At 41.1% G+C, this 23,425-nt stretch overlaps 1 protein-coding gene across 3 annotated transcripts in view; it reads left to right on the top strand.

The window, feature by feature from the left end:
* Nucleotides 1-23,425, top strand: part of STAMBPL1 (STAM binding protein like 1) — a 281,826-nt gene that overhangs the window by 193,344 nt on the left and 65,057 nt on the right. For all 3 annotated transcript variants that reach the window (XR_013594758.1, XM_078642881.1, XM_078642880.1), the window contains 3 exons: nt 1,800-2,157; nt 7,187-7,311; nt 12,200-12,337. Coding sequence is in view for 2 of the 3 variants with exons in the window: in XM_078642881.1 (XP_078499007.1) it covers nt 1,800-2,157; nt 7,187-7,311; nt 12,200-12,337 (621 nt within the window). In the remaining variant the exon portion in view is untranslated. The remainder of the gene's footprint in view (nt 1-1,799; nt 2,158-7,186; nt 7,312-12,199; nt 12,338-23,425) is intronic.

Below are 23,425 nucleotides of genomic sequence, written 5' to 3'. Positions count from 1 at the left end.
AGAAAGCATTCATTTAAACATGATAAATGTGGAATTTTCCTCTTTTTATCAGTTCCCCCATCCGTCTTGGACTTCGGAATGCAAAGCCCGCTCACAGAATGATGACCCTACTAGACATGTGAACTTCATTACAAAGAAATAAAAGTGGGTTTTACATCTTTGGGATTTCCTTTTTAAATGTTGGGTTAGTCGCCCACCAACAGGTTCATCTATCCTCTTTGACAACCCATTACTTAAACAGCTGCTGATTGAAAACTTGCTTGGAACATGGAAAAAGATAATGAAGCCTGTGTGATGCAAGTACCCCTTCTGGTCCATGCCAATGGACGGTTAGAAGTCTCCTTGTCCTTATACCAGAGTTGAACCTCATACCCTGTTCTCTTGATTATGTTCAGCCAGTTATCTAACCTAGCTCATCGGATTAGGTGGACAATCCACCCCTGATGGCCGCTCTCAGCCTGCTAGTGACAGTTACGTATGGAACTCTTGGCAAAGATCAAACTGGTCTTGTGAAGCCATAAGACTCAATCTGTATCCAAAGAATTTCATGCTGACCTGGAAAGGACAGAGCAGACATTCACAGTGCCTACCTCAGGCCTTTTTCCAAGAAGGTGAAGCACTGTTAAACTCACCTTCTATTTAGTCTAATTGCTGCAGCATTAACCACTTCCGTGCTGATGACGGAACCGCTCCGTCATCAGCCGCAGTGGCGCTGTGCTGATGACGGAGCGGTTCCGTCATGGCCCGCCCGACGTGCCTGCGCGGCGCTAATTTCGTGCCTGTGCGGCGCGTTCTATTGAGCGGGCGGGGCCATGACGGAATCGCTCCGTCATGAGCACAGCTCAACCGAGGCTGGTGATGGAGCGGTTCCGTCACCAGCATGGGCATGCCGCGCGCCCCCCCCGCCCCCTTAGCGCTGCGGCGGAATAGCCGCCGCAGCGAAGGTGTTAAAAAAACTCTTTGGAAATTCCTGCCAGAGGAGAAGCATGTATCAAACCAACTTTAATTGCTGTTAAACTACCCCACAGGCAAGTGAGTAACATTCCTAGCTAGTTGTACTCACTTGCTGAACAGTCTCGGTGCACTGCTGTCGTTTTCTCCCATTTCCAAGTTTGCACCCCTTTCTATCATTTTTGTTTTTGTGGTAGCATAGGCATAACGTATGATCCTATTCTTTTGCTTGTGGAAGTATTTTGCTACGTTTTGTTTTATTTAAATAAACGTGGTTGAACATTTTGTTATTAAGTTCTTCGTTGTATTGTTTGGTTCTGCTATTAAAACTAACATCACAATTAGATATTGGTGCATTCCTGGTCATAGTGCAAAGTGTGAGCTGTAAGTAGCACATTGTTTATTGGTACAACAAGGCCTAACCTGCTGCAAGCGGAAGCCCAGTTGTTCTTGACCAGCTTACCTTAGCTATCACTGCAACTTGTTGGGTCACAACATGTTTCAAACATGTGGAAGTTGCTACTCGGAGTGTTTTTAATTTCTGTGTCTTATGCTCGCCCTATGAATCCTAGATCTAATACAAAAACTTATCACTGTGAAAACTTTGATATTTGCCTTTTCGTGTTGCTTAATATGAATATTTTACGGACAGGCTAAGGTGGGAAATGTGAACTAAACACAGGGAAAGTGACTTGTGCATTTCTCTGAAATTGTTGTCAGTTCTATTTTAATTTGCTCTCTGTTGATTTAATTTGGTATTGTTTTGTGAAATACATAGCACTGGTCCGCATTATTTAAAGAAACATTTACTACTCGTTACAAAGAGTATTTTTTGCTAACCTTTGCAGAACTCGCACAAAGTGGAACTCCTTAAGAAAGTGGAGCAGCAGCGATTGGTGGAGGAAGAGCGGAAGAGAATTGCACAAATAAGACAACTGCAAATCGAATCCCAGCAGTTTGACTACTTTGAAGATCAGCTTAGGAGGCAAGACTTAGCCCGAGATCTGACGAAACCGAACGAAAATGTCAAGGTGTCTGAGCAGACTGATGGAAGCATGTTGTCTTGTATTTCCGCCACTAAAAACGGCAGCTTGTCTAAGGTGTTCTCAGATAAGGCCCATAAGGGTGACGCAGCTGTGTGTGCTGGCCAGTCTCCCCCAGTAAGCAGGGCCTTAAAGCCAGCAGCCACTCTCAGTGCTGTTCAGAGTAAGTGCCTGGTTCCGTGCAATGCCCTGTGCAATGCCCTGGTGTCTTCCTTAAAAGCTTATTAATGGAATTGCATGCACATTTCTTCCTTTGTTCTGTGAGTTTCTAAATGGATTCAGTTGTATTAGATTAGACTTTGTATCCAATTAAAGTTGCCATCTGGCAATACTTAACTCCTTTTTTACCAGCATAGAAAATGCAGTTTTCCTTGGAACACTTCTTATTTTCTGTGTTAGTGACTATAAAGTGATATGGAAAACCAAGTAGAATTGTCTCATGTTGAGATGGGATCTCTCCCTGGACTTACAACGTACAGGGTATGCTATATATAGTGCCTTGTGATAAGGTCGAGCTATTATTTATAGTCGTAGCTGTTGTAAGAGGTGTCTCTGGCCCCAATGTGAGGATTTAGAGCCTTCAAAACGTTTAGAAACAGCGCTATGAGGCAATAAATGGATTTTCACAACATCACAACATGATTATCAACCATTAGTTTGAATGTTGTGGTTTGTATATTATCAGCAGAGACGAAAACAGCCCTACTGATCCATTTCACATATTGCTAGTGATGTATTGTTGTTATTATATGAGACTAATGTGCTTCCAAATTCTTTACATCTGTAGTTCATAGAATGTATCTCGTTTCAATAAATAGAAGAATATAATCTATAGGTAGGCTGCTATTCCTGTCTTATTACAGGATTTTAAATCACTGCTGTTTCTGCAGCAAGAACAGTTCAAACGTGTACTAAATGTGGTTCGTATCCAACCATGCACTATGGTTTTATGTTGGTCTAGATTTCTACTAAGGATGGCTGTTGACATGATAATCTTCAATGCAAAAAGGTCATGCTGTTTGCAAGTTTCCCCAGAGTCCCATAGTGAATATATCATTCACAAACCATGAAGGCAAATTGGAAGAAACATGTCGATGGGTGTAGATGGTAGAATACTTCTCTCTGTATAACAAAACCACATTTTCCTTTTTGGCTGCAGAAATCGGACGAAGTTAACCGAGTTAAATACTTAGGTACATTCATAATGTTTTCTTCTCTGACTTTAGTCCACTAATAGTCTCCAATAGTGACCTCTAGGAACACATTTGGTCTTTACTTTCCAAACGTGCTGATGTTTATGCAACTAAGATATGGCATAACGTGCATCTGTAAAGTGCACGTTCACCCAGAAGGGTATCTTAGTGCTGAATAACATATGTTTATTGTTACCCAACTAAATGGTACTCATGTTATCGACCTCAGAAGAATGGAAGGCTAAGTGGACCCGCCGGGATTTGAACTTGTAACGTTATGGTCAAACACAGGCCCCTACATTGGACACATTTGTCCACTAAGCCACCAGAGCCAGTACCTTACTATGATAAGGTCGCTATGGAGCTGTGATGAGATTGAAGTTGGGGTTTTATCACCAAACACTAGCTTCCTATACACCCACACCCAGCCAATAATACATTGAGGAAAGACATAGTAACTTTAATGTACCATTATACTTATTTTGGTAACTTGTCTAAGCCCATGGCTGCTTCCAGAAAGTGTTAGTTGCAGATAGAGAAAAAAGTTACAAAATGGAAAACCAATGTATAATAAACAACGGGATGTCTAGATAAATAGAATTCTGCATGTTATAGGATTTCATTAACCTCTCTAAGCATCAAGACTTGCCACACATTTTGGAACTGACTAACAATAGAAACAAATTTCGCCCAGGACTTCACCAATAAAGTCTTACAGCAAAGATCTACTCTGAAGACTCATTAATGTGAATGATATTAGAAAAATGCTAAAATAAGAAATTGTGTTTGTCAGGGCCTTTGCCTATATGTCCCAAGGCCAGGCAGGACCTGGCCAAGAAGAGATTTGGCAGGTGTGGTGGGGAGATTTGGACATTAAAAATGATACCTTTACAAAGTTTATGGAGCTCAGTTCCATCAACTGATTGCAATCCGAAGACTTCAGTTAAAGTTCTAAGGAAGGCGAAAATGTTCAAAGTGGAGCAAGACAACCAAAAGCCTCAACGATGGCTCCTTTCGCCTTAAGTGATAGTCTCCTGGCACGTGGGATCTCTAAATAGGGCGGATGGTCCTCTTCCAGGAAAGCAGAGACTGTGGTCTCTGCGACACTGGAGGTCTGTCCGCCAGCGTGTAAATGACCCGCTCTTGACCATGTGGAGTTGCCAATCAGTAAGAGCAGTCAGTGCTAACTCAACATGTCTGTTTTTCTGGCATAGCTCTTTCAGTTTTTTCGTTCAGAGCTTATAATAGCAATAGATCTAACAACCGTTGCTCTGAAATGTTATGTTACGTTAGGGGGTTTTGTAGAACGTGCTAATACCAGTAAATCATCTTGGTGCTAGTGTCCCAGAAAACGGAGCACACTGAGAATAAAAAAATGGTGAGAGAAGCAATAGACCTATTCACATCATCTCAGCAGAGAGCTGGGTTTGACACCCTGGAGGTGCCAGGCATTATTTTTTAATGTTCGTTCTTGCCTTCAAGCTAATGAGATGATTTCCCGCATTAGTGCAGATGTAGATCAGTGTTTTGGGGGATGGTCCCACCGGATAAAACTGAAACAAATAGCATAGATAATATCTGAATGCTTTCTTTGGCAGAAATCAAGCTGCTTTGCAGAAGAAACTACCACAAAGCAGTTAAAAAACAAACAGGCTTAACGTATCACTAAGGGCATATCATTTTAACCTCTACAAGGACATGACCAACCCAAAAGCCTTGAAAGACATCCTTTTTGCAAAACAACAATGCTGTGTATTGTTAATTAAATCCTAAATTATAAAAATTCTTGACCTCATGTGTACCAACCTTTCACCACCTATTTATCTTCCTGTGACTCCATCCTTAGTTCATTTTTCCCTACCTTATTTCACCCAATGACTAAAGAGGATGTAGCAAGGATGTTCCAAGGGATACAACCTTTGAGCATGCCTGCAGAACCATGTGCAGTGGTGTGTATGTGGACATTCTTCCTATCTCTTGAGGTATATCTCCAACTGCGATCAACTCAGTCATATCAGGACCATTGAAGCATGCTACAATCATACCTTAACTAAATAAATCCTCCAATGACCCAAAATTCCTTACCAACTAATGACTAATTTCTAATTCCCTCGCCACCGCAAGAACATAGAAATGAAGGATACAAAATTACTTCAGTAACACATTATAATAAAACTGATGCTTCATTTGCACCAGTCTCGGTTCAGGCCAGCTAGAATGACTGACACTAACTAACATCAGGGAAAAGCTTATCTTGTCCTTTGAATGGAACAAAAATGCAGCTCTAATATCCCTTTTACATCTGCTCTTCAATATTTACACATTCTGGCTGGCACAATAGAAATTTATATTCAACATCGGCTAAGCTTACCTTTCAATTAGGCCTGGGCATAGTACGCAGAGTTCCATAAGCGGCGGAGTGCATTAGGTTGCGCGGTTCATGCTGATTTTTAGCAGATGTGTCCCACGAACTGCACCATGCGCAGCTCAAGAGGGCGCTGTTTCTTCCTGCCGCTCGTGTAGATGTTCTACTTGAGCAACAGCTTCCTCAATGCGAACGGAAGGTTTCTCAATGCGAGTGGTATCAGCCATCCAAGGCTGTCCGTGTTGAGAAATCTCACTGGGAGGTGGTCTGCAGTAAGATTTTCCTCACTCGCCAACCTAATGTTGGTGAGCGTGAGTGATGAAAAGACTTTGCTCTGACTTTTTGGGAACTCCATGCATTATGTGTAGTGGGTTAAACTCAGCAAAATATGCGAGCAGAGCTGAATTTCACGCCCAGACCTACTATCAATGAAACTTAACACAGAACAATTGCAGAGACCCTGTTGTGGAGCAAACCGAACCCAGGCCAGAACCAACGTACAACTTTTTCGGGAAACACCTGAAAGCTGACTTTTTCCATCATTAATGCAATTCGCTTCAATTGGTCAGAGCAGTGACTGAGGAATGTTCGACTGGGACCTGTCCTTTACTAATGAGACTCTTATCTTCCCTCGTTTATGTAGTTCCTCTAGCGCTTTGAGGCACCTGGAAGGAGATAGGTAGATCTCTATAGGCAGGATGCATAAATAAATTAGGTACCAAAAATGGCCTTAATCTAATTATGGATATGCTTTAGAAAGGAGTGGAGGCGTTTTAATGCAATGAATGAATGGATCAATGTTTTATTTTTAAAACATCCCTAGTGATACTAATCAGAATGGTAAATAATACATATGAATGGAGGGAGTGTGCATGTGCTGCTATTCCTTACTACAGAAAAACAATGCTTTTCTTCTGGGATCAGAACCCAGGAATGCTATTTCCGTACAATAAGAATGAATGTTTTTCAGTTTAATTAATATGATGTATTGATTGAGAAGCTATTTTCTTTTAACACACACAGAATATAGCAAAATAAATGATTAAAATTCATTTTAGAAATATATTGCCAATGAAGTGATTCCTTTTTTTAAACTGCTTCCATAGTGATATGGACACAGAAAAAAAACGTTCTCTCATTTTGCATCATACTCACCATTAACCCTACTCTCACTCTCACTCTTAGTTCCTGAACTCCAATTCCTTAGCTTGCTTTTACCATATTGTCACCTTCACCTCCTTGCGGAGGCAATGTGCCATCTCTGTTTCATACCAGTTCCGTGGTTTTTTGGTATCTGTAATAGCAACAAAAGAACACAAAGCTTAGTACCTTTATCTGTTCTGGTCAGTGAACAAATATGAATACAAAGCCCTATAGTGAGTGGTCTTCATATTGATTTGGGTCTAGAAGGGAACAGAGGAAGTTACGTACACCACATCCAAAGCGACCACCATTCGAGAAAGTCTAGTTCTTGATCCTTCTCCAAACATAATTTGATGCGACAGTAAGGGAGTGGACTTTGAGGAAAGTCTTTTATTTTGGTAACATTTCATGCATAAACATCTAAAGTTGTTAAATGGCCTACACGTTGCGAAGCATATTTTAACACAGACACCTTTATTATTCATTACTAGCTCAAATGGTCGAAGGGCTCCGAAGTGTAGTCTTACCAAGAGACCTTATGCACAAGTTTCTGCTGCTAGCAGATGCCAATACAGCACGGGGAATCGAGACCTGCGGAATCCTCTGTGGGAAACTGGTAAGAGTTGAACTTTTGTTTCTTTCATGTGAAATCTGTATTGTGTTGAGTTTATGCTGTCTTGAGCAGATAGAAAATCCATGAGTTATTTACATGTATCGGTGAAAAGAGCCATATACTGCACCTATGTTCTTATTGTTGTTATTATTGAATAATTGAAAGGATCTCTCAGTTTAATTGTTATCTAGATTTCATTTTAATTTGGGCATTTCAAAATGCTGCTCTTCACAGTTCTGTCATTTCAATGGTACATAAAGTAAACCAAACTAAAAAGCAGGGACACAATTGGTTACACTGTTTTAATCTAAAAGTAACTGTGATACATGCGTTATGTGCACTGCCTATTTGTGTGCAGCAAAGGACCTCATTTTATTTATATAGGCTAGAAAGGTTGTTTATAGCTGACCATTTCACAATACAAATACCATTCGGGCTAACTGTGCTCACTATGTAGCAAACCATTTCAATATTATTTGAGCTTTATTGTGCTAATCCTTTTCAATTAGTTGCCCATTTGTTGACAAGTAGGTAGTAGGAGCTTCTAATAACCTAACTAATATAGTTTCCTAAACCAGATGAGGGTGCTTTTGCTGTAACGCCACTGGGCTCATTTAATTTTGATAATCATCTTTCCCTGACACTTTATCTCCGAGTCATTTACTTGGTCCTCTGATGGATCTTGAACCGTGCCAAGAGGGATTGGTCCTAGGGGATCCAATCCAGTTATCCAGTGTGTACCAGGATTTGGATAACCGACTTACAAGCTCGTAATATGATTCATATATATTACTCTGAATACTACACTATGCAGGTACAGAATTATTACTGCTGGACCAAACCTCCTGAAAAACTTTAAATGAGCTAGGATCATACAAACTAGTAACTTTGTTAAAGCAATAGTAACATTAGGATCTGTTGACTAGAAACTTCTCTATCAGAGTTTCAATGCCTCTTTAACACTATGTAAATGCACAATCAATTATTGGAGGCCAGACATAGAGAGACAGAAACAGGCTTTTAAATGGTTGCAATTTATCAGCAAATTTAGGAAGTAAATACATCAACCTCAAACATTTAAATTTAAGAGTATAGAATAATCAGATTTCTCGTTCTCTGTCCATGAATTTCCAGATTTCTAGAAGAAGAGTTCAGGAAAGGTTATGGATCATATCTGCCCAAAGATTCTTTCCCATGGGGGAAAGAAGTCTGAGAATAGCACACACAGCATCTGTGCTAGCCAGGAGAGTCTACAAGACAAAGAGTTGTCTCCCAGTCTGATAGGAATCAATCCTCATGGGAAAGGTGGCAAAAAGAATGTGTCTAAACGAATGGCAAAGAGGATGTGTAGGAAGTGTGTTGTCTGATCATCAATCTAATGGATAATATATTTTCCCATTTCCGGGGTGGCACCTCCTGGGACACCTCATCAGATCACACCACTCAGTCCATTCGTATAGGATGTTTGTAAAGCAGCGTAAAGAAGACACAATTTTATAGGAAAAAGGAAGAAATCATCACTTAAGCTGTTGAATTATACAAAATGTATTCTTACGAACAATCCGTTTTAAGTAAAGTCACATGAGTGAGATGGAAAGAAACTTTTCTCATGTCACATGTTCCCGTTGTATCAATTTAGTTGCGAATAGTCCTGGTATGTGCAGGGGAACTTGTATTCGGAAACACAGTTTCATTCTACACTGCAAATGTATGAGACCTTATGAGAACCGATTCGAGCACGAGAAAGAAAATGCAAGCCTAAGTGAATTCTAGTTCATGAAATATATGATATAAATTGATGAGAATACATGTTTCATTCTAAAGTTTCTGAAGCTCTATGTACTTTGAAATCTATGTAATTTATAAAGCATTTTAATTCCATTGCAATTTGCACATGTAACTATGGCACTTTTCTGCATTTCGAAGGTACCAACATATAGAATAATTTCAAAGTGTAAGTCAACAAAATCGTTTCTGGTAATTCTCAGTACATTCTCTGAAAGTTTCAGTGAAATTAGAATTAGCATTTACGTGCAGCACCATTTCATGTTGTCGGTTGGTGCACACTTTAACATGAGCAAAGAATAGTATTAAAACAACTCTTCAATAATCCATCATAAAGTTATGTAACTTACATTTAGTTCTATTAATTCTTCACATATATATATATATATATATATCTCATTATCCAAAGAAGACTGGTTAATAAAACTTCCACATGTGAGTCATCACTTTCACATTTCTATTTCACGTAAAAAGAATATCATGGAATCTTAGTTAGCACAAACCTATGCTATTCAAACGAGCAATTTCCATCTCGTCTAATCTTTTCTGCATGCTTTTATGATGCAACAACTACATTTTTTATGACCTATTTCTCAAGACTCTTCAACGTAAAATGAGTACATAGTGTTCATGTTTGTCCTTTTTATTTAAAAGATGTCAACATTTGGTTTCATGTGTCAAGTAGGGATTCAGCAGTTTATCTGGTACATCACTTTTTCACTTATGTTCTCATTTCTAGAGCACTCTGGAAACGATTGATTATAGTTTCTAAATGGAGTTGTTCCAGTTTTTAGCACAGGGGTGAACAGTATTAGTTTTTAATATTATTTATGGCATAACATTTTTTAAGAAACTGAAGTTTCATCTACAATCTGTTTAAACCTAGAAATGAAAACAGTTTTATTTTTTTATTCATCTGTATGTTTGCTGTGCATTTGCAGTTTAAATTCGATACATTAATATATACCTTCAATAGATCTCCAGTACCATCCCCCATCGTAAAACAGTGCAACTGTATACTTCACCCCTGTAAAAAATAAAATGTGTGGTATCTTTTTCCAGTTTTGATCTTCAAGGCATGACCCACTTCGACCACCGATACACAATTTGACATATGATGAGGTGAAGGGAGCGACAATTGCTGTAACTAATATTCTTTGACTGTAATGTAATAGTTACTTGACACTTTCTAGTATCACACGCAGACAATGGGAAATAGAAAAGTTGTGATATTTCCATGCATAAGAAGAAGAATTTAAGTGAAATTACACATATTATGTGATTTTCCCATGGGCAGTTGACTGCACAAAGAAATTTGTTCTGGATGGCATCCCTCGAGTACAAACTCGTGCAAGCCACTGCTTGCACAAAGAACAAATTACAATTTGGTCCATTACCGAATCGAAATTTGGAATTGCACATACATACCGATATTTGGAAGGGGCGTGTTAAGGGCGTCCCTTCCAAATACAGAATCACAGTGGTATGTATGGATGTTTTGCGACTGAATTACGGTTGCAAAACATTCATTTTAAAGCGACTCCTAAAGGAAGTGTTAACCGTTTTATATGGGAAGAGTTCTCCAAGGGTCCCCTGCCCCTTTGAGAATGTACAAAATATATATTCTTAAAGAGCAGGCAGTTGAAAAATGAAACTTTAAAGTTTTTTTTTTCTTTCTAAACAACCTGTTTTCCTTGAAGGAAAATGGGCTCATTAAAAAAAAAAAAAAAAAGTTTGCTTTATTAAAAGCAATCACTGACATGATGGTCTGCTAACCTCGGCAGGCCACCCTGCGATTCCTTATGAGTCGCAAATAGCGATTTACCTCATTAATATTCATGAGGTTGGGGAATTTGCAAACCAACTAGGAATAGCTATTTAAAAGATGTATGTTTTCTTACATCCGGAATTAAGATTTCCTAATTGTGATTTGGTAAGAATCTCAATTAAGAAAATGAATTCTAGATTTTTGTACATCTATCCCTAAATTGTGTTTAGCAGCATGAAAGCAAGGCATTTTTAGGCCATTGTGACCAATCACATTATCATCGCAGGGCATGTAGTAAATCTGGTGCTGCACTGGATTTTGTCATATGCGCAATGCAATGCTGCAGATTTTCGTGCTGCGTTACGTAAATCTTGCTAAATTTACGCCAGACCTATGTTATGTGAAAAGGTTTCTCCTACATCTTCTTTAATCTTTTCGAAGTTGAAAGTTTATGAAGTAGGCATTTTGATGCAATTGGAGTATTAGGAAAACTACTTTACAGTGCATCTAAATTGACTTTTCTTCAAATTAAGTGCTACTGTGGTAAATGCTTTCAGCCATTAATCACATTAATGTCTGATATTTGAAACCACTGTGGCATGAATTTCTGGTTTCTGTCCATGCCTTCCCTTTTATCTTACAAACGTATTGTTCCAAACACACTTCTTGATTCCGCAAATCTGCTGGGAACACCTGCTGTATAAAAGGAAATGCCGTGTCTGACTTATTCCGTATAAAACAGAACTGGATGGAGCAAATCAATAAATATATTTCATGCACTCTTCACATCGGAGCAATATGTGGGAATGCACAAAATGTGCGTAATTTGTTATTGTGTTATTACATAAAATTCTGGAAAATTAAACAAAATATAAAACGGGTATTTAATACTATCTGTTTGGGAAAAAAAAGCATTGTCATGTAAAGTTTGGACGCAGGGATGCATTTTGAGCTAATAAAAATAGAACAAGAAAGACAAGCTTCACAAACAACAGCTGCTCGCCTTCTGGTCGTTCCTATGCTGCTGCGATAAAATGTATTATGCCACTTGGCGTAATGGTGTAGGTTCAGGAACTTCGTGTAACAAGCATCATGTGACAGCCACACATATACACACGACTAGGCTGATATAAAGGAAATTTTGTCTGTGCCTATAAATAAACTCTTTCTAGGTAGGGTGTAGCATGGCATTAACGGAAGAGTACCTTTTGTTGGCACAGCAAACAAAAGCGAGACCTGCCAGTCTGCTGGCAGTTTGTTTAGCTCTTAGTGGTGTTATTAACCATGTTCATTGATGCAAGAACCTAACACATCTGCGTTGTCCTTCTGTTATAACAGAACCACAATGAGTTCACCGTCACCCATGTGATTGTGCCAAAGCAGTCCGCGGGACCAGACTATTGTGACGTGGAGAATGTGGAGGAGTTGTTCAGTGTACAGGATCAGCACAACCTCCTCACCTTAGGCTGGATCCATGTAAGTGGGGTGGAGGCAGATGGTACTTGATGCATGCAAGTTCAACTTTTCTTTTTTTATGTCGCCTCTACATGTTAAAACAATATACTTGGTAATATAAGCTCAGGAATTGTGCTTGAAATGATGACCAAGTTTTTGTTTACATACCTTTCCTTCTCTCACTGGATCCACTCCTTGAATTGTATGCCCTCACTTGGCAGGTTCTAGCTAACTTGAAAGCAGAATGGAAACCTGTTTAATTGATCTTAAGATAGGACAAGTACTTACTACAAATCATAAACAAAATAATAAACTTCATTGCCTAACTAATGAAAACCATTGCAAAACCTCATGGATACACACGATAACTGATCAAATAAACTGATCAATGTTAGGTTATGTTAATACATTCTAGCGTGAGTGTTACCCTAAGGTGTCGTGGCACTGAGCACTGTCTAATGGTTCCCAGGGAGTGAAAGAACTATGGCCCAGATGTAGGTAAAACTTATTTACCGATTCTTATTTACCGAATTTTACCGATTCGGTAAATAAGAATCGGTAAATAAGAAGGGGGGGTATGTAGGAACATCCAGATGTTCCAATTTACCGATCGGTAAATATCTGTATTTACCGAATCGGTAAATACCGACCGGTAATGCTCCATTCATTCCTATGGGCTTTGAAGCCCATAGGAATGAATGGGGCATTACCGGTCGGTATTTACCGATCGGTAAATACCGATTTTGACAAGGGTGCAGGGGGTGTCACTTTGACACCCTCTGGCACCCCCAAAAAAGGTTCGGGGGCCATATGGCAGGCATACCTGCCCTAAGGGCAGGTCTGCCTGTCATATGGCACAGGTGTGCATGCACACATGTGCATGCACACCTGAATCGGTATTTTAACATCAAATACAATTTGATGGTAAAATACCGATTTTGCAGGCCTTGTGGGACTCAGAAGAGTCCCACCTACATATCAATTTTACCCATTCGGTAAATATACCGGTCGGTAATTTTACCGGTCGGTAAATATACCGGTCGGTAACTTTACCGACCGGTATATTTACCGACCGGTAAAATTACCGATTTGCAGCGTTACAGTCCCCCTACATCTCGGTAGCCAAATACCGGTCGGTAACGGCCGAATTCGGCCGTTACCGACCGGTATTTTGCTATCTACATCTGGCCCTATATTGTAAAGAGCCAGGTTTTTAGCCCTCGCCTAAAGGAGAGGAGCTCAGTTTAATTTCTAAGATGGAATGGTAGATTGTTCCATGCTTTTGCGACAGAGGCAGTGCAACTCCTGTCTCCCCAGCAGGTTTTTTTGATCAAGGGAACCATCACCAGTTTAGCTGCCTGAGAGCGCAAGGTTCTACGACGGGACATACCACTTCAACTGTTGTTTCAAGTAGTCAGGACCTACTCCATTTATTGCCTTAAAGACTGTACAGAGGGATTTAAATTGGGCCCGATGTTTCACTGGGAGCCAATGCAGCTGTCCTAATTCCCTCTTGACAGAGACAAACCTAGGCATATCTGTCAAAAGCCTAGCTGCTGCGTTTTGGTCTACTTGAGGTTTGCTCATATGTCTCTTTTGGATAGTCAAATAGACACTTTTACAGTAGTCTAAGCGGGACATAATGAGGACTGTAACCATTGTCCTCAGGCTGTCACCAGAAAGAAGAAACTTTATTTTCCTCAGGGTTCTGAGAAGATAGAACGAGAAGAGACTACCCCACTTATCTGATCTCCAAAGGTGAGTTTATTGTCCATAATCACCCCCAAGTTCTATGCTTTCTCAACTGATTCTGGGAGTGTTCCCAGTTCTTTCAGCCACCAATCCGGTGTCCAGATATTCATATTATTACCAAAAATAATGAATTCGTTTTTTTCAGAATTAAGTGTGAGGCAGTTGGACGCCATCCATCCTGATATGGCTTTCATACAGTCTTTTTTTTTTTTCTTTTAAACTTTTTATTGTTAACAGGCTGACAAGGCAAGAAGTACATTAAATCATTAATACATATGTTAACGGATATAAATGTATAGTTCAGTAAAGCAGATAGGACATGAGATAAGAAAGAAAAAGATACAAAAAATTCATTCCCTAATACGAGTTTTTCTATTAAAAGAAAAAAGGAATTGTAAAAGTTTCTTTCAGTAATCATACAAAATATGTTATGCTAAAGACAGTAAGTGTCAATTCATTAAAGCATAATATTGGCCTATACTCAATAAAGAAAAAAATGGAGCGTCATTGTTCCACAAAGGTTCCCCAATTTTTTTCATGTTTACTTAATATGCGGGTTCCCCTAATATTTGCTAAGGCTAGTTCCATTGAGTGAATCTCAATTACAAGTGCCCACCAATCCCAAACCGTGGGTGATTCAGAGCAGGTCCAGGCTCTAGCCAAAGTTAACTTGGCACACGACATAAGTATTGTAACCAAGGCTGCATGTGGTATAGAGACAGGATAGGTGTCTAACAAAACAGAAGCAGCCGTAAGGGTAGGCAGCTGGATTTGCTTCATTTTCAAAACCTTCTGAATATAGAGCCAAAAGACCTTAAGATTAGGACAGGAAAACAGCATGTGTGCCAGATCTGCTCCGTCGACAAGGCATTTAGGGCATTTTGTGTGATCACTATAGGAATTATTAGGAGACCATTTAAAGATTATTTCGGGGGTGTAATACAACATGCAGGTTGTTCTGAATTGTTGAAGCCTTAGACTAGATGAGCGTACTCGTTTATTGATATTTGTCAAGGAGCACTCTATCTGTTTGGGTGTAATATTTGAGCCCAACAGTCTGCTCCATTTATCAGCCAATTTTACACTATCGTTTGATTTAAAATCTATTAGGAGTCTGTAAGCTTTGCTTATTACTGACTTATTTTTTAGGGAATATAAGCAGGTCCAGATATCGCAATCAAAAACCTCCAGAATTTGCTTTTTGTTAATCAGATAATCATGTAGCTGTAAATGTTTGTACCTCATGTTTTCAGATAGGTCGTATAGCAATTTAAGGGTGTTAAAGTCTAAGAATCCTTGTGTGCCGTATAGATCCCCTAAAACGGTAATTCCTGACCTGGACCAGCCGTGTGCGATGTTGTCATTAAAGATACTTGGAAGGCCCGGATTGCCCCACAGCGGCAACTTTGAGTGAAAAAAGCTAGTTTTACAAAAGGTTAGTATATTCCCCCAAATCTTTGTGATGTCCCTTGCGGTCTTAAATCTAACCCTTTTGTAGTAATTGGGGTCATTTGTTCTAAACAAAAACATATTTGAATCGGATTTTAACATGAAAGAGTGGAAGAATAATGCCCCTCCTCCGTTAAGTAGAGAGCGAAGACGAATAACAAAAGCAGACCAAAAATACAATTTAAAATCAGGAAAATTAAGCCCTCCCTCGTTTATATTATTTTTCATGAGATTCAACGACCTTCTCGCTTTTTTATAGCCCCAGATAAAGCTGCTAAGTGCTCCATCAAGTTTCTTGAAGAACTGATTGTTTAGCGCCAGTGGGATAGATCGAAATAAATACACATATTTAGGCAATACCTTCATCTTGATTAGGTTTATTCTGCCTATTAGGTTCAAGGGTAATCTATGGCATTTTTTTTTAATGATAGAATAGTGGATTTAATTAGTTCATTATAGTTTATGTTGTTAATTTCCTGTAGTTTAGCCGTTATTTTGACCCCTAGGTAGGTAGCAATTTTGCAGATCTCAGGTACTATCACAGCTGGGGTATAACTAGCTATGACTTGTGTCTTTTGTAAATTAAGTTTGTAACCAGACACCTTCCCGAATTTTCCGGCCTCTAGGGCAATTCCCTTTAGTGCCTCAACAATATCTTCTGAATAAACCGCGATATCATCGGCGTATGCTGTTATTTTTAGCTCCTGTGAGCCTGATCTAAAGGGTACGATCTGGATTTGGGACTGGAGGGCAAACAAAAAAGGTTCTAATGAAAGGGCAAATAAAAGAGGTGATAAGGGACATCCCTGACGAGTACCACGTTGGATTGGAAAGTCTTGAGAGGTCAGCCCCCCATAGCTAATGCAGGCCGTTGGATTATCAGAGTGCCTGTATACTCTGCAGAAATTGTCCCCCAAACCCCATTTTGGACAGTGTGCACCAGAGAAAGTCCCACCCCACTCGGTCAAAAGCCTTCTCCGCGTCTAAGAGAATCATACCGAGTGGGGTGGATTCAGTCTCTGCTACATCAAATGCCGTGATGGCCATATTAATGTATTGTGGTGTCTCTCCAAGTTATAAACCCATTTTGCTGTGGGTTAATAATCTGAGGCATAATGGGGGCTAATCTTAATGCTAAAATGTTTGCAAAAATTTTTGCATCCGTATTTATCAAAGAAATAGGGCGATATGACCCTCTTTCTTCCTTCGGCTTGTCTTTCTTCAGGAAGAATATTATTTTCGCCCTATTCCAGGATTTAGGGGCTTTTCCATTTAAACCTACAGATTGGATAACTTTCAACAAAAGATGTTCTAGCTCCTCTGAGCATGATTTATATATCTCAAGAGGTGTTGTGTCTTCCCCTGCCGCTTTTCCTACTGGTAATAGAGCCATGGCTTGATGTAATTCTGTCATAGTTATATCGTCAGATAATGACTCCAACTCTAAAGTGTTCTGAATGTTTATAGAATGCTCTTCGACATATTCCTGTATATCATCTAAATTGGGCTCAGTTTCTGGAGTATATAAGGTTCTATAGAAATCAGCGAATTGTTCTAATATATCTTGTGGATTGTTATAGATCTTATTGCCGGCCCCCGAATATTTATTATTGTAGAGTCTGCTCTGTCCTCGGCAACTTTATAGGCCAAGATTTTTCCAATTTTGTCCCACCCCTCATATTGTGTTATTTTAAACTTATGTATATTATTGATACTTTTCTGTATAAACTTAGTCTTCGCCTCGTTTTTTAATAAACCAAGTTTAAGGCCAATTTCTGTAGTCGTTGATAGATTTAATCGGAGTGCTGAGGACAGTAACTCTTCTTGGGTGGTTATTTTTGAGATCAGCATGTCGTTGTGTTTTTTATGTTCCGAATTTTGTCTAATCACGTAGGCCTGGGTGAAACCCCTTATACTTGCTTTGCAAGCCTCCCATACCATACAAAGTGTGGCTGTGTTTAAGTTGATGTCTATAAATTCTGTAATATGTAATTTTAGCTGCGTCATATAAAGTGTATCTGAAAGTAAGTGTCTGGGAAAGGAGAATGATCTGGGAGGAGCCCTGGTGTGTGTGGTTGTAAAAGTCAACATTATTGCGTTATGGTCAGAGGAGATACGGGGGCATAAGGCCATGGAACTGACCTTCAATAGATTGTCACTTATTAATGCCATATCTAATCTTGAGCACAGTTGATGGGGCGCGGAGTAATAAGTATACCCCGGTGGTTTTGGGTATAAATATCGCCAAGCACCTTTAATATTATGAATACGGCATAGGTCAAGAATGGACGATCTGGTTTTATGCATCCTTTGATAGCTACCGAGCCTGGTCGTGTCTATTCTGTAGTCCATGATGCAGTTAAAATCCCCCATGATAATAAGTTCTCCCTCCCAGTCCAAGAGTTTAATGTTCAATTGGTCAAAAAGAATAGGCTCATCTGTATTAGAACCGTAAACCACACACAGAACATATTTGTGATTCTCGAAACTAATCTGCGCGACTGCCCATCTGCCACCCTTACCACTGGAGGTTTGTATTACTTCAGCCCTAAATCGTTTGTCCTTAAGAATAGCAACCCCTCTTGTGGGGTGCCCAAAAGTGGAGCAAACTACGATGTCGTATCCCAATTGGTTGAGTACCTTCTTATCCTTCCCTGCAATATGTGTTTCAGATAAGAGAGCAACATGAGGGTTATGCAACTTTAATTCTTCTTTTATCAAGCGCCTTTTGTTTTTACTATTAAGCCCCGCTACATTCCAAGCTAAACATTTGATTTCATACATTTAAAAGTAAGAAAAAACCTTAAACCTGTCTCTGAGTGTCCGAAGTGTCCAAAGGTCCTAGTAAGTTTCCTAATTCTGATGCCAATAGTACACAAAACAGCAAAAAAAATTAGAATGTCCTCGCAGCAATCTGCCCCGTCGACCTGTCAACAAATGTTTCTAATCCCCCCCCTCCGACCCCCCATCTTGCGGAGAAAAGCACCCTCCCTCCCCCCTCCCCCCTAGCTCTTACCCCGGCCGGGGAAGAGTCACCCTTCTGCGTCTGCTGCCGCTGGAGAGGCAGCCTGGATAGCATGTCACCTCAAGAGGCCCCCACCCTCCCTCTATCTTTGACAGTTTGTGAGCTAAAGTTGAAAAGAAGCAAACAACACGTTTTTCAAGTTCATAATGATGCATAAGATTAAGAAAACCCCCCGTGCAACTAATGTTTCCTAAATGCAGAAGCTTCTGATAAGAGTTAGCATTTTACGCATGCTAATACAGCCGATTCTTGGGCTGGTTTTAAGTCTTGCTCTTGTCTGCGATGGTACCAGCTAAATATGCTTCTGCTTCCTTTGCATCTGTGAAAAAATGAGTACGTCCGTTTTTAATGACCTTGAGACAAGCAGGTCCTTGAAGGAATGCCTGACCCCCGCTAGACTTAATTGGATCTATCAGCTTGCGCAGCATCCACCGTCTGTTCATTGTTTCTTTACTTAAATCTGAGCGAGCAAAAATTGAGAGTTCACCAATAGCTACAGGGGAATTAGGACGAGCTCTCTGCCAAACAGCCCGACGCAATAAAAAATTGCCCAAAAAAATTAGAAAGGGACGTGGAAATTGGTTCTCCCTGTTTCTCTGAACCAGAGGAAGGTGGTGAGCTCGCTGGATTTGTGAATCCCAGTCCCAGTCCGCTAGGTCTGGGAATGCTTTCTGAAACAACCCCACTAAGTAGGCCCTCGGATCAGATCCCTCTGATCCCTCCGGTATACCAAAAAGTCTTAGATTAGATCGTCTCTACTAATTCTCCAAATCTTCAACCTTCTGTTGAAGCACTGAAAGTTGGGTCTCGTGTTTGTCAACTGCAAGCGTCGTTTTCGTACTCGTTTCCGCCATCTCGACCGCCCGTTGTTGCAGTTCAACAATATCCTTTGATATCCCCCCGAATTTGGTGTGAGTTCCTGTAAGGAAGATTGTACTTTGCTATTGTCCTCCCTCAATTGTAGATAGTGTTCCTGCGCTTCAGCCCGTTGATTGCTCAGTAATTGGAATATTATGTCTAGTGGAGAAGAATCAGTTGATTCTTGTCTTCGACTGTGTCCCTTTTTAGAATCACTCAAATATTTACCTATCTCTGGATTGGCTGAAGGAGGTGTTGATAAAAGAGAAGAACCCGCAGGGGAGGGAGGGGTGGCATCTATCGCTGAGGTAGTGGCAATTGCGTCAGATTGTAGAGTATCAGCTTCTATTATGGGTGAGTCAGCAACAGACTCATGCCTCGGCAGCAGTGCTTGATCGGTTAATCCGTCCAGTGGCGAATTAGATGAAGTGATTAGGGCACTGCTTTCCAAAGTGATAGGACTGATGGTGGTGCAGGGCACATCTATGATAGGCATTGACTTTGTGGGGCTGGCTCCTGATAGTCTCAATGTCATGTTTTTAACTAAGCCTTTAGCTTCAATCCATTTTCTCAGTGGACTTTTGTCCCAAAAAATCTTTGTCGAAGTTTGATTATTGTTTGAGATAGGCCGGTTTAATAAGGTGCCAGCCTTGCCGCCTTTCTTTGCTCTAGGCTTGCTTTTATGTTTACGCCCTCTATTTGTTCGTGCTTTTGTCAAATTATCTAAGTGGTCGTCCTTCTCCCCCTTCCCAGCCAGCTCGTCATCTGTTTCGGCATCCAAATCTTCGAAGGAGCCTTGTTCGATCAATTCAATAGACTCAATAGACTCTGTGCACTCCATAGGTTCTACAAGTTTTATAGGTTTTATAGGCGCCACACTATCTTCCACTGACCCGTCTGCCTCAGCTGCAGGGACAGTAGTAGCTGGTTCAATAGATGGTAGTGAACCCATGCTGTCAGCATTCGTTCCTCCTGTGGAAGTCTGTGTGTCTGCACTTATATCAGGACATAAATTATCCAACATTCCAACCTCTTTGGTAGCAACTGATTCACTAGTCTGTACCATTGAATGTTCTATTGAAGAACTACTATAAGTTCCTTCAGAAGCCACAGGGGTGTTGCTCTGTAATGTTCCCCTGATTTTCCAGTGGCTAAGGTGTGAGGTGCACTGGTAGTTTCACTCCCAGTCAGCACCCCCCTTCCTGCCATTGATTTAGCCACCAATTTAGTTGCAGCTTTAGTTGCAGTCTGATCAGGTTTTTTGATGTGTGCACCGGGGGGTAAATTAAAAGGTCTCTGTACCTGTCTGTCGATATCTCCATTCTCCCGGTCCGGACCTCCCATCGTGTTAGGCACCGGTGCTGCTTCCGTCGGCCCAACTGAAGAGGAGGGTGTTTTCTTTTCCTTTTTCCCTCCGTCCGTGGCAGCGCAAGAAACGTTTTCCAATGTAGTATTACCAGCACCCCCTGGGGCTGCAGTGACTGTGAGAGACGTTACTGTTACCGTAGTTGCTACCAAAGCTTGTGAAGTTACGGCAGGGGGAGGGAGAGGAGGTGCGGCGGCTCCTGCCGGCTGTCTGCTGTTCCGCGTTGTCCGTGGAGGGTTCTTCGGGGACATCCTCCTTGGCCACCAGGTGTGCGGCGCGCGAAGATTGAGACCGAACCAGCTGAGCCCTGAGCTCCCCAGCAGGCCGTGAATCGTCCGCCGGAAGAGCTTGGCTGTGTCTGGAAGCCGGAGCATCGATGAAAAAACGCCACCGCTAGCGCTACGTTGAAGTTCCTCCTGAAACCGTCAGCAAGTTTTATCCTTTCTTACAGAAAACACCTGCTCCCTTTCTGGGGTCAAAGCACGAAGCTTTCAGCGCGGCTGCTGCATCGTAATCGTTACTCCATAGAGGGGAGAGAGAGAGAGCCTCCAGGTGAGCTACTCGGCGCAGATCCTCACTCCGCCACCTTGATGGCTTTCATACAGTCATGACATTTTATTCCAGTTTCAGATTCATGGCGATGCCGAAGGGACGGAACAATCTGTGTATCAACCGCCTATGATGTCAGTTGGAACCCGAAAGACCTTATAAGGGCTCCCAGTGGAGCTACGTAAATATTAAAAAGTGGGGGGCTCAGGGAGGACCCTCAGGCACCCCACAGGGAAGGTAGAAGGGTTTGACCCTAGCCTTATCCAGGTCCACTGTTTGCACTCTGTCCTTGAGAAAGGACCTCAGGAGATTCCAGGCCCTGCCTTGAACTCCATTTCCTGCTAAACTGTCCATCATTACCCTGTGATGGACCATATCGAAGGCCGCCGAGATATCTAACATGATCAGAATAGCGACGTCTCCTTGGTCCAGGGCCTCCCTAACCTCCTCGGTGGATTTGATCAAATCCAACTCATTGCTATGTTCAGCTCTGAATCCATATTGGATTGGATCCAGTATATTATTGGTCAGCAAGAACCAGCTGAGTTGCACCTTCAAGGCTTTCTACATAATTTTTGCTGGTAATGGGAGATAGGCCTATAATTGTTTGGGTCCTTGGGGCTTTTGTTTTTAGGGCTGAGGCTGAAAGGAAGCCATCTTCCATATTTTAGGAAAATGCCCTGACTTAAGAATAGCGTTGAACAAGGGAGTAAGAGTTGCCCCAACATAATCTGGGATTTGTTTGGTCACAGAGGCAGGGCATGGATCCAAAGGTGAGCCAGATTGAATCGACATCAGAAGTTTGATTAAATCATGTATCTCTAGGGGAGAAAAGCTATCTAGTGTTGGAGTTGTATTAGACACAGAAGACACCATACCAGTGGACACTTTGTTGTCGTGAGCCTTATTCAGAGCAAATGATGAGAAAATGGCTTCCACCTTTAACTGAAAAGAGGAAGTGAGATTTTCCCAAAGTTCAGGACTACTTTGTATTTTGGACGGATTGGGTGTCGTAAGTTTAACAAGAGTCCTAAATAGTTCCTTGGAGGAGGATTTAGCCAGATTGATCTGTTCAGATGAGAACCTCTTTTTGGTGTCTAAGAGTAGTTTTATAGAGAGAGAAACTTGCTTTGTAAGCCTCTTTATCCATCTTCTGGTAGCCAATCCTCCAAAATTGCTCTAATTGTTTGCAGGCCCGTTTTTGTGTACTCCATTCTTCTGAATACCAGGGGGTAGAAGGATGGACCCGTTTAGGGGTCCATCATTTTACCTGGATGAGTATATTGCCAGCAGCCTCTTACCATTCATTGTAGGCCACTGTTGCATCATCAACTCCCTCTGGTAAGTTGCGAGCTGTGGCTTTCAGTAGGTTGCCTTGCTCTGTGCTATTAATCTCTTTCCAAACCCTAATAGCTGTCTTATCCTCCGGCTCAAAATTGCTTGGAGGATGCGTTGTCCGCACTAACTCAAATAGGTTGGCAGAGTGATCTGTCCAAGGAAGCGGGAACACATCTGTGCATGTCAAATTGGGATGATTGGAAAAGATCCCATCAAGGGTATGTCCAGCTACATGGGTAGGACCTTCTACCAGCTGCTTGAGGTTCCCATCACTCACCATTTGGCTCAATTTTACAGTGTTGGGGTCTTTACCATCTTCGAGATAAAAATTGAAATCCCCCAAAATGTTGACAAAATTTGAGCAAAGGCCATCCTCTAATTGTGTCCCAATGGCCTCCAGGAAGTATTATGGAAAATGACTGTTAATCCTCCACCTCTCCTATTGGGTCTGTCTTGTGTGTGACAGGAAAAGCCCGGGGGGAATTGATTTGACTAGGTCGGGCCCTGATGCGTTATCCGACCAGGTCTACGTTATGAATGCTAGCTTGATGATCAATACAATCTTTCCATTGGGGGGTTACATTCCACACTCATATTCTATACAAGGCATTCACCCTAGGCCAAAGTATACTTTACAATGGCCTTGTTCTCTATTAAATGTTCTTATTTATAGTTGATCTACTGGTGTGATGGGTAATCATGCATGTCAAATGTTTAAAATGCCAGGGATTGCAGAAGTGACACCATGCACCCTTGGTACCCCCAAGAAGCA

The sequence above is a fragment of the Lissotriton helveticus genome, chromosome 5_1, assembly GCF_964261635.1.
Source record: "Lissotriton helveticus chromosome 5_1, aLisHel1.1, whole genome shotgun sequence".
Classification (NCBI taxonomy): domain Eukaryota; kingdom Metazoa; phylum Chordata; class Amphibia; order Caudata; family Salamandridae; genus Lissotriton; species Lissotriton helveticus.
Note: the sequence above shows the minus strand (reverse complement) of the source record. Positions and strands in the feature narration are given on the sequence as shown.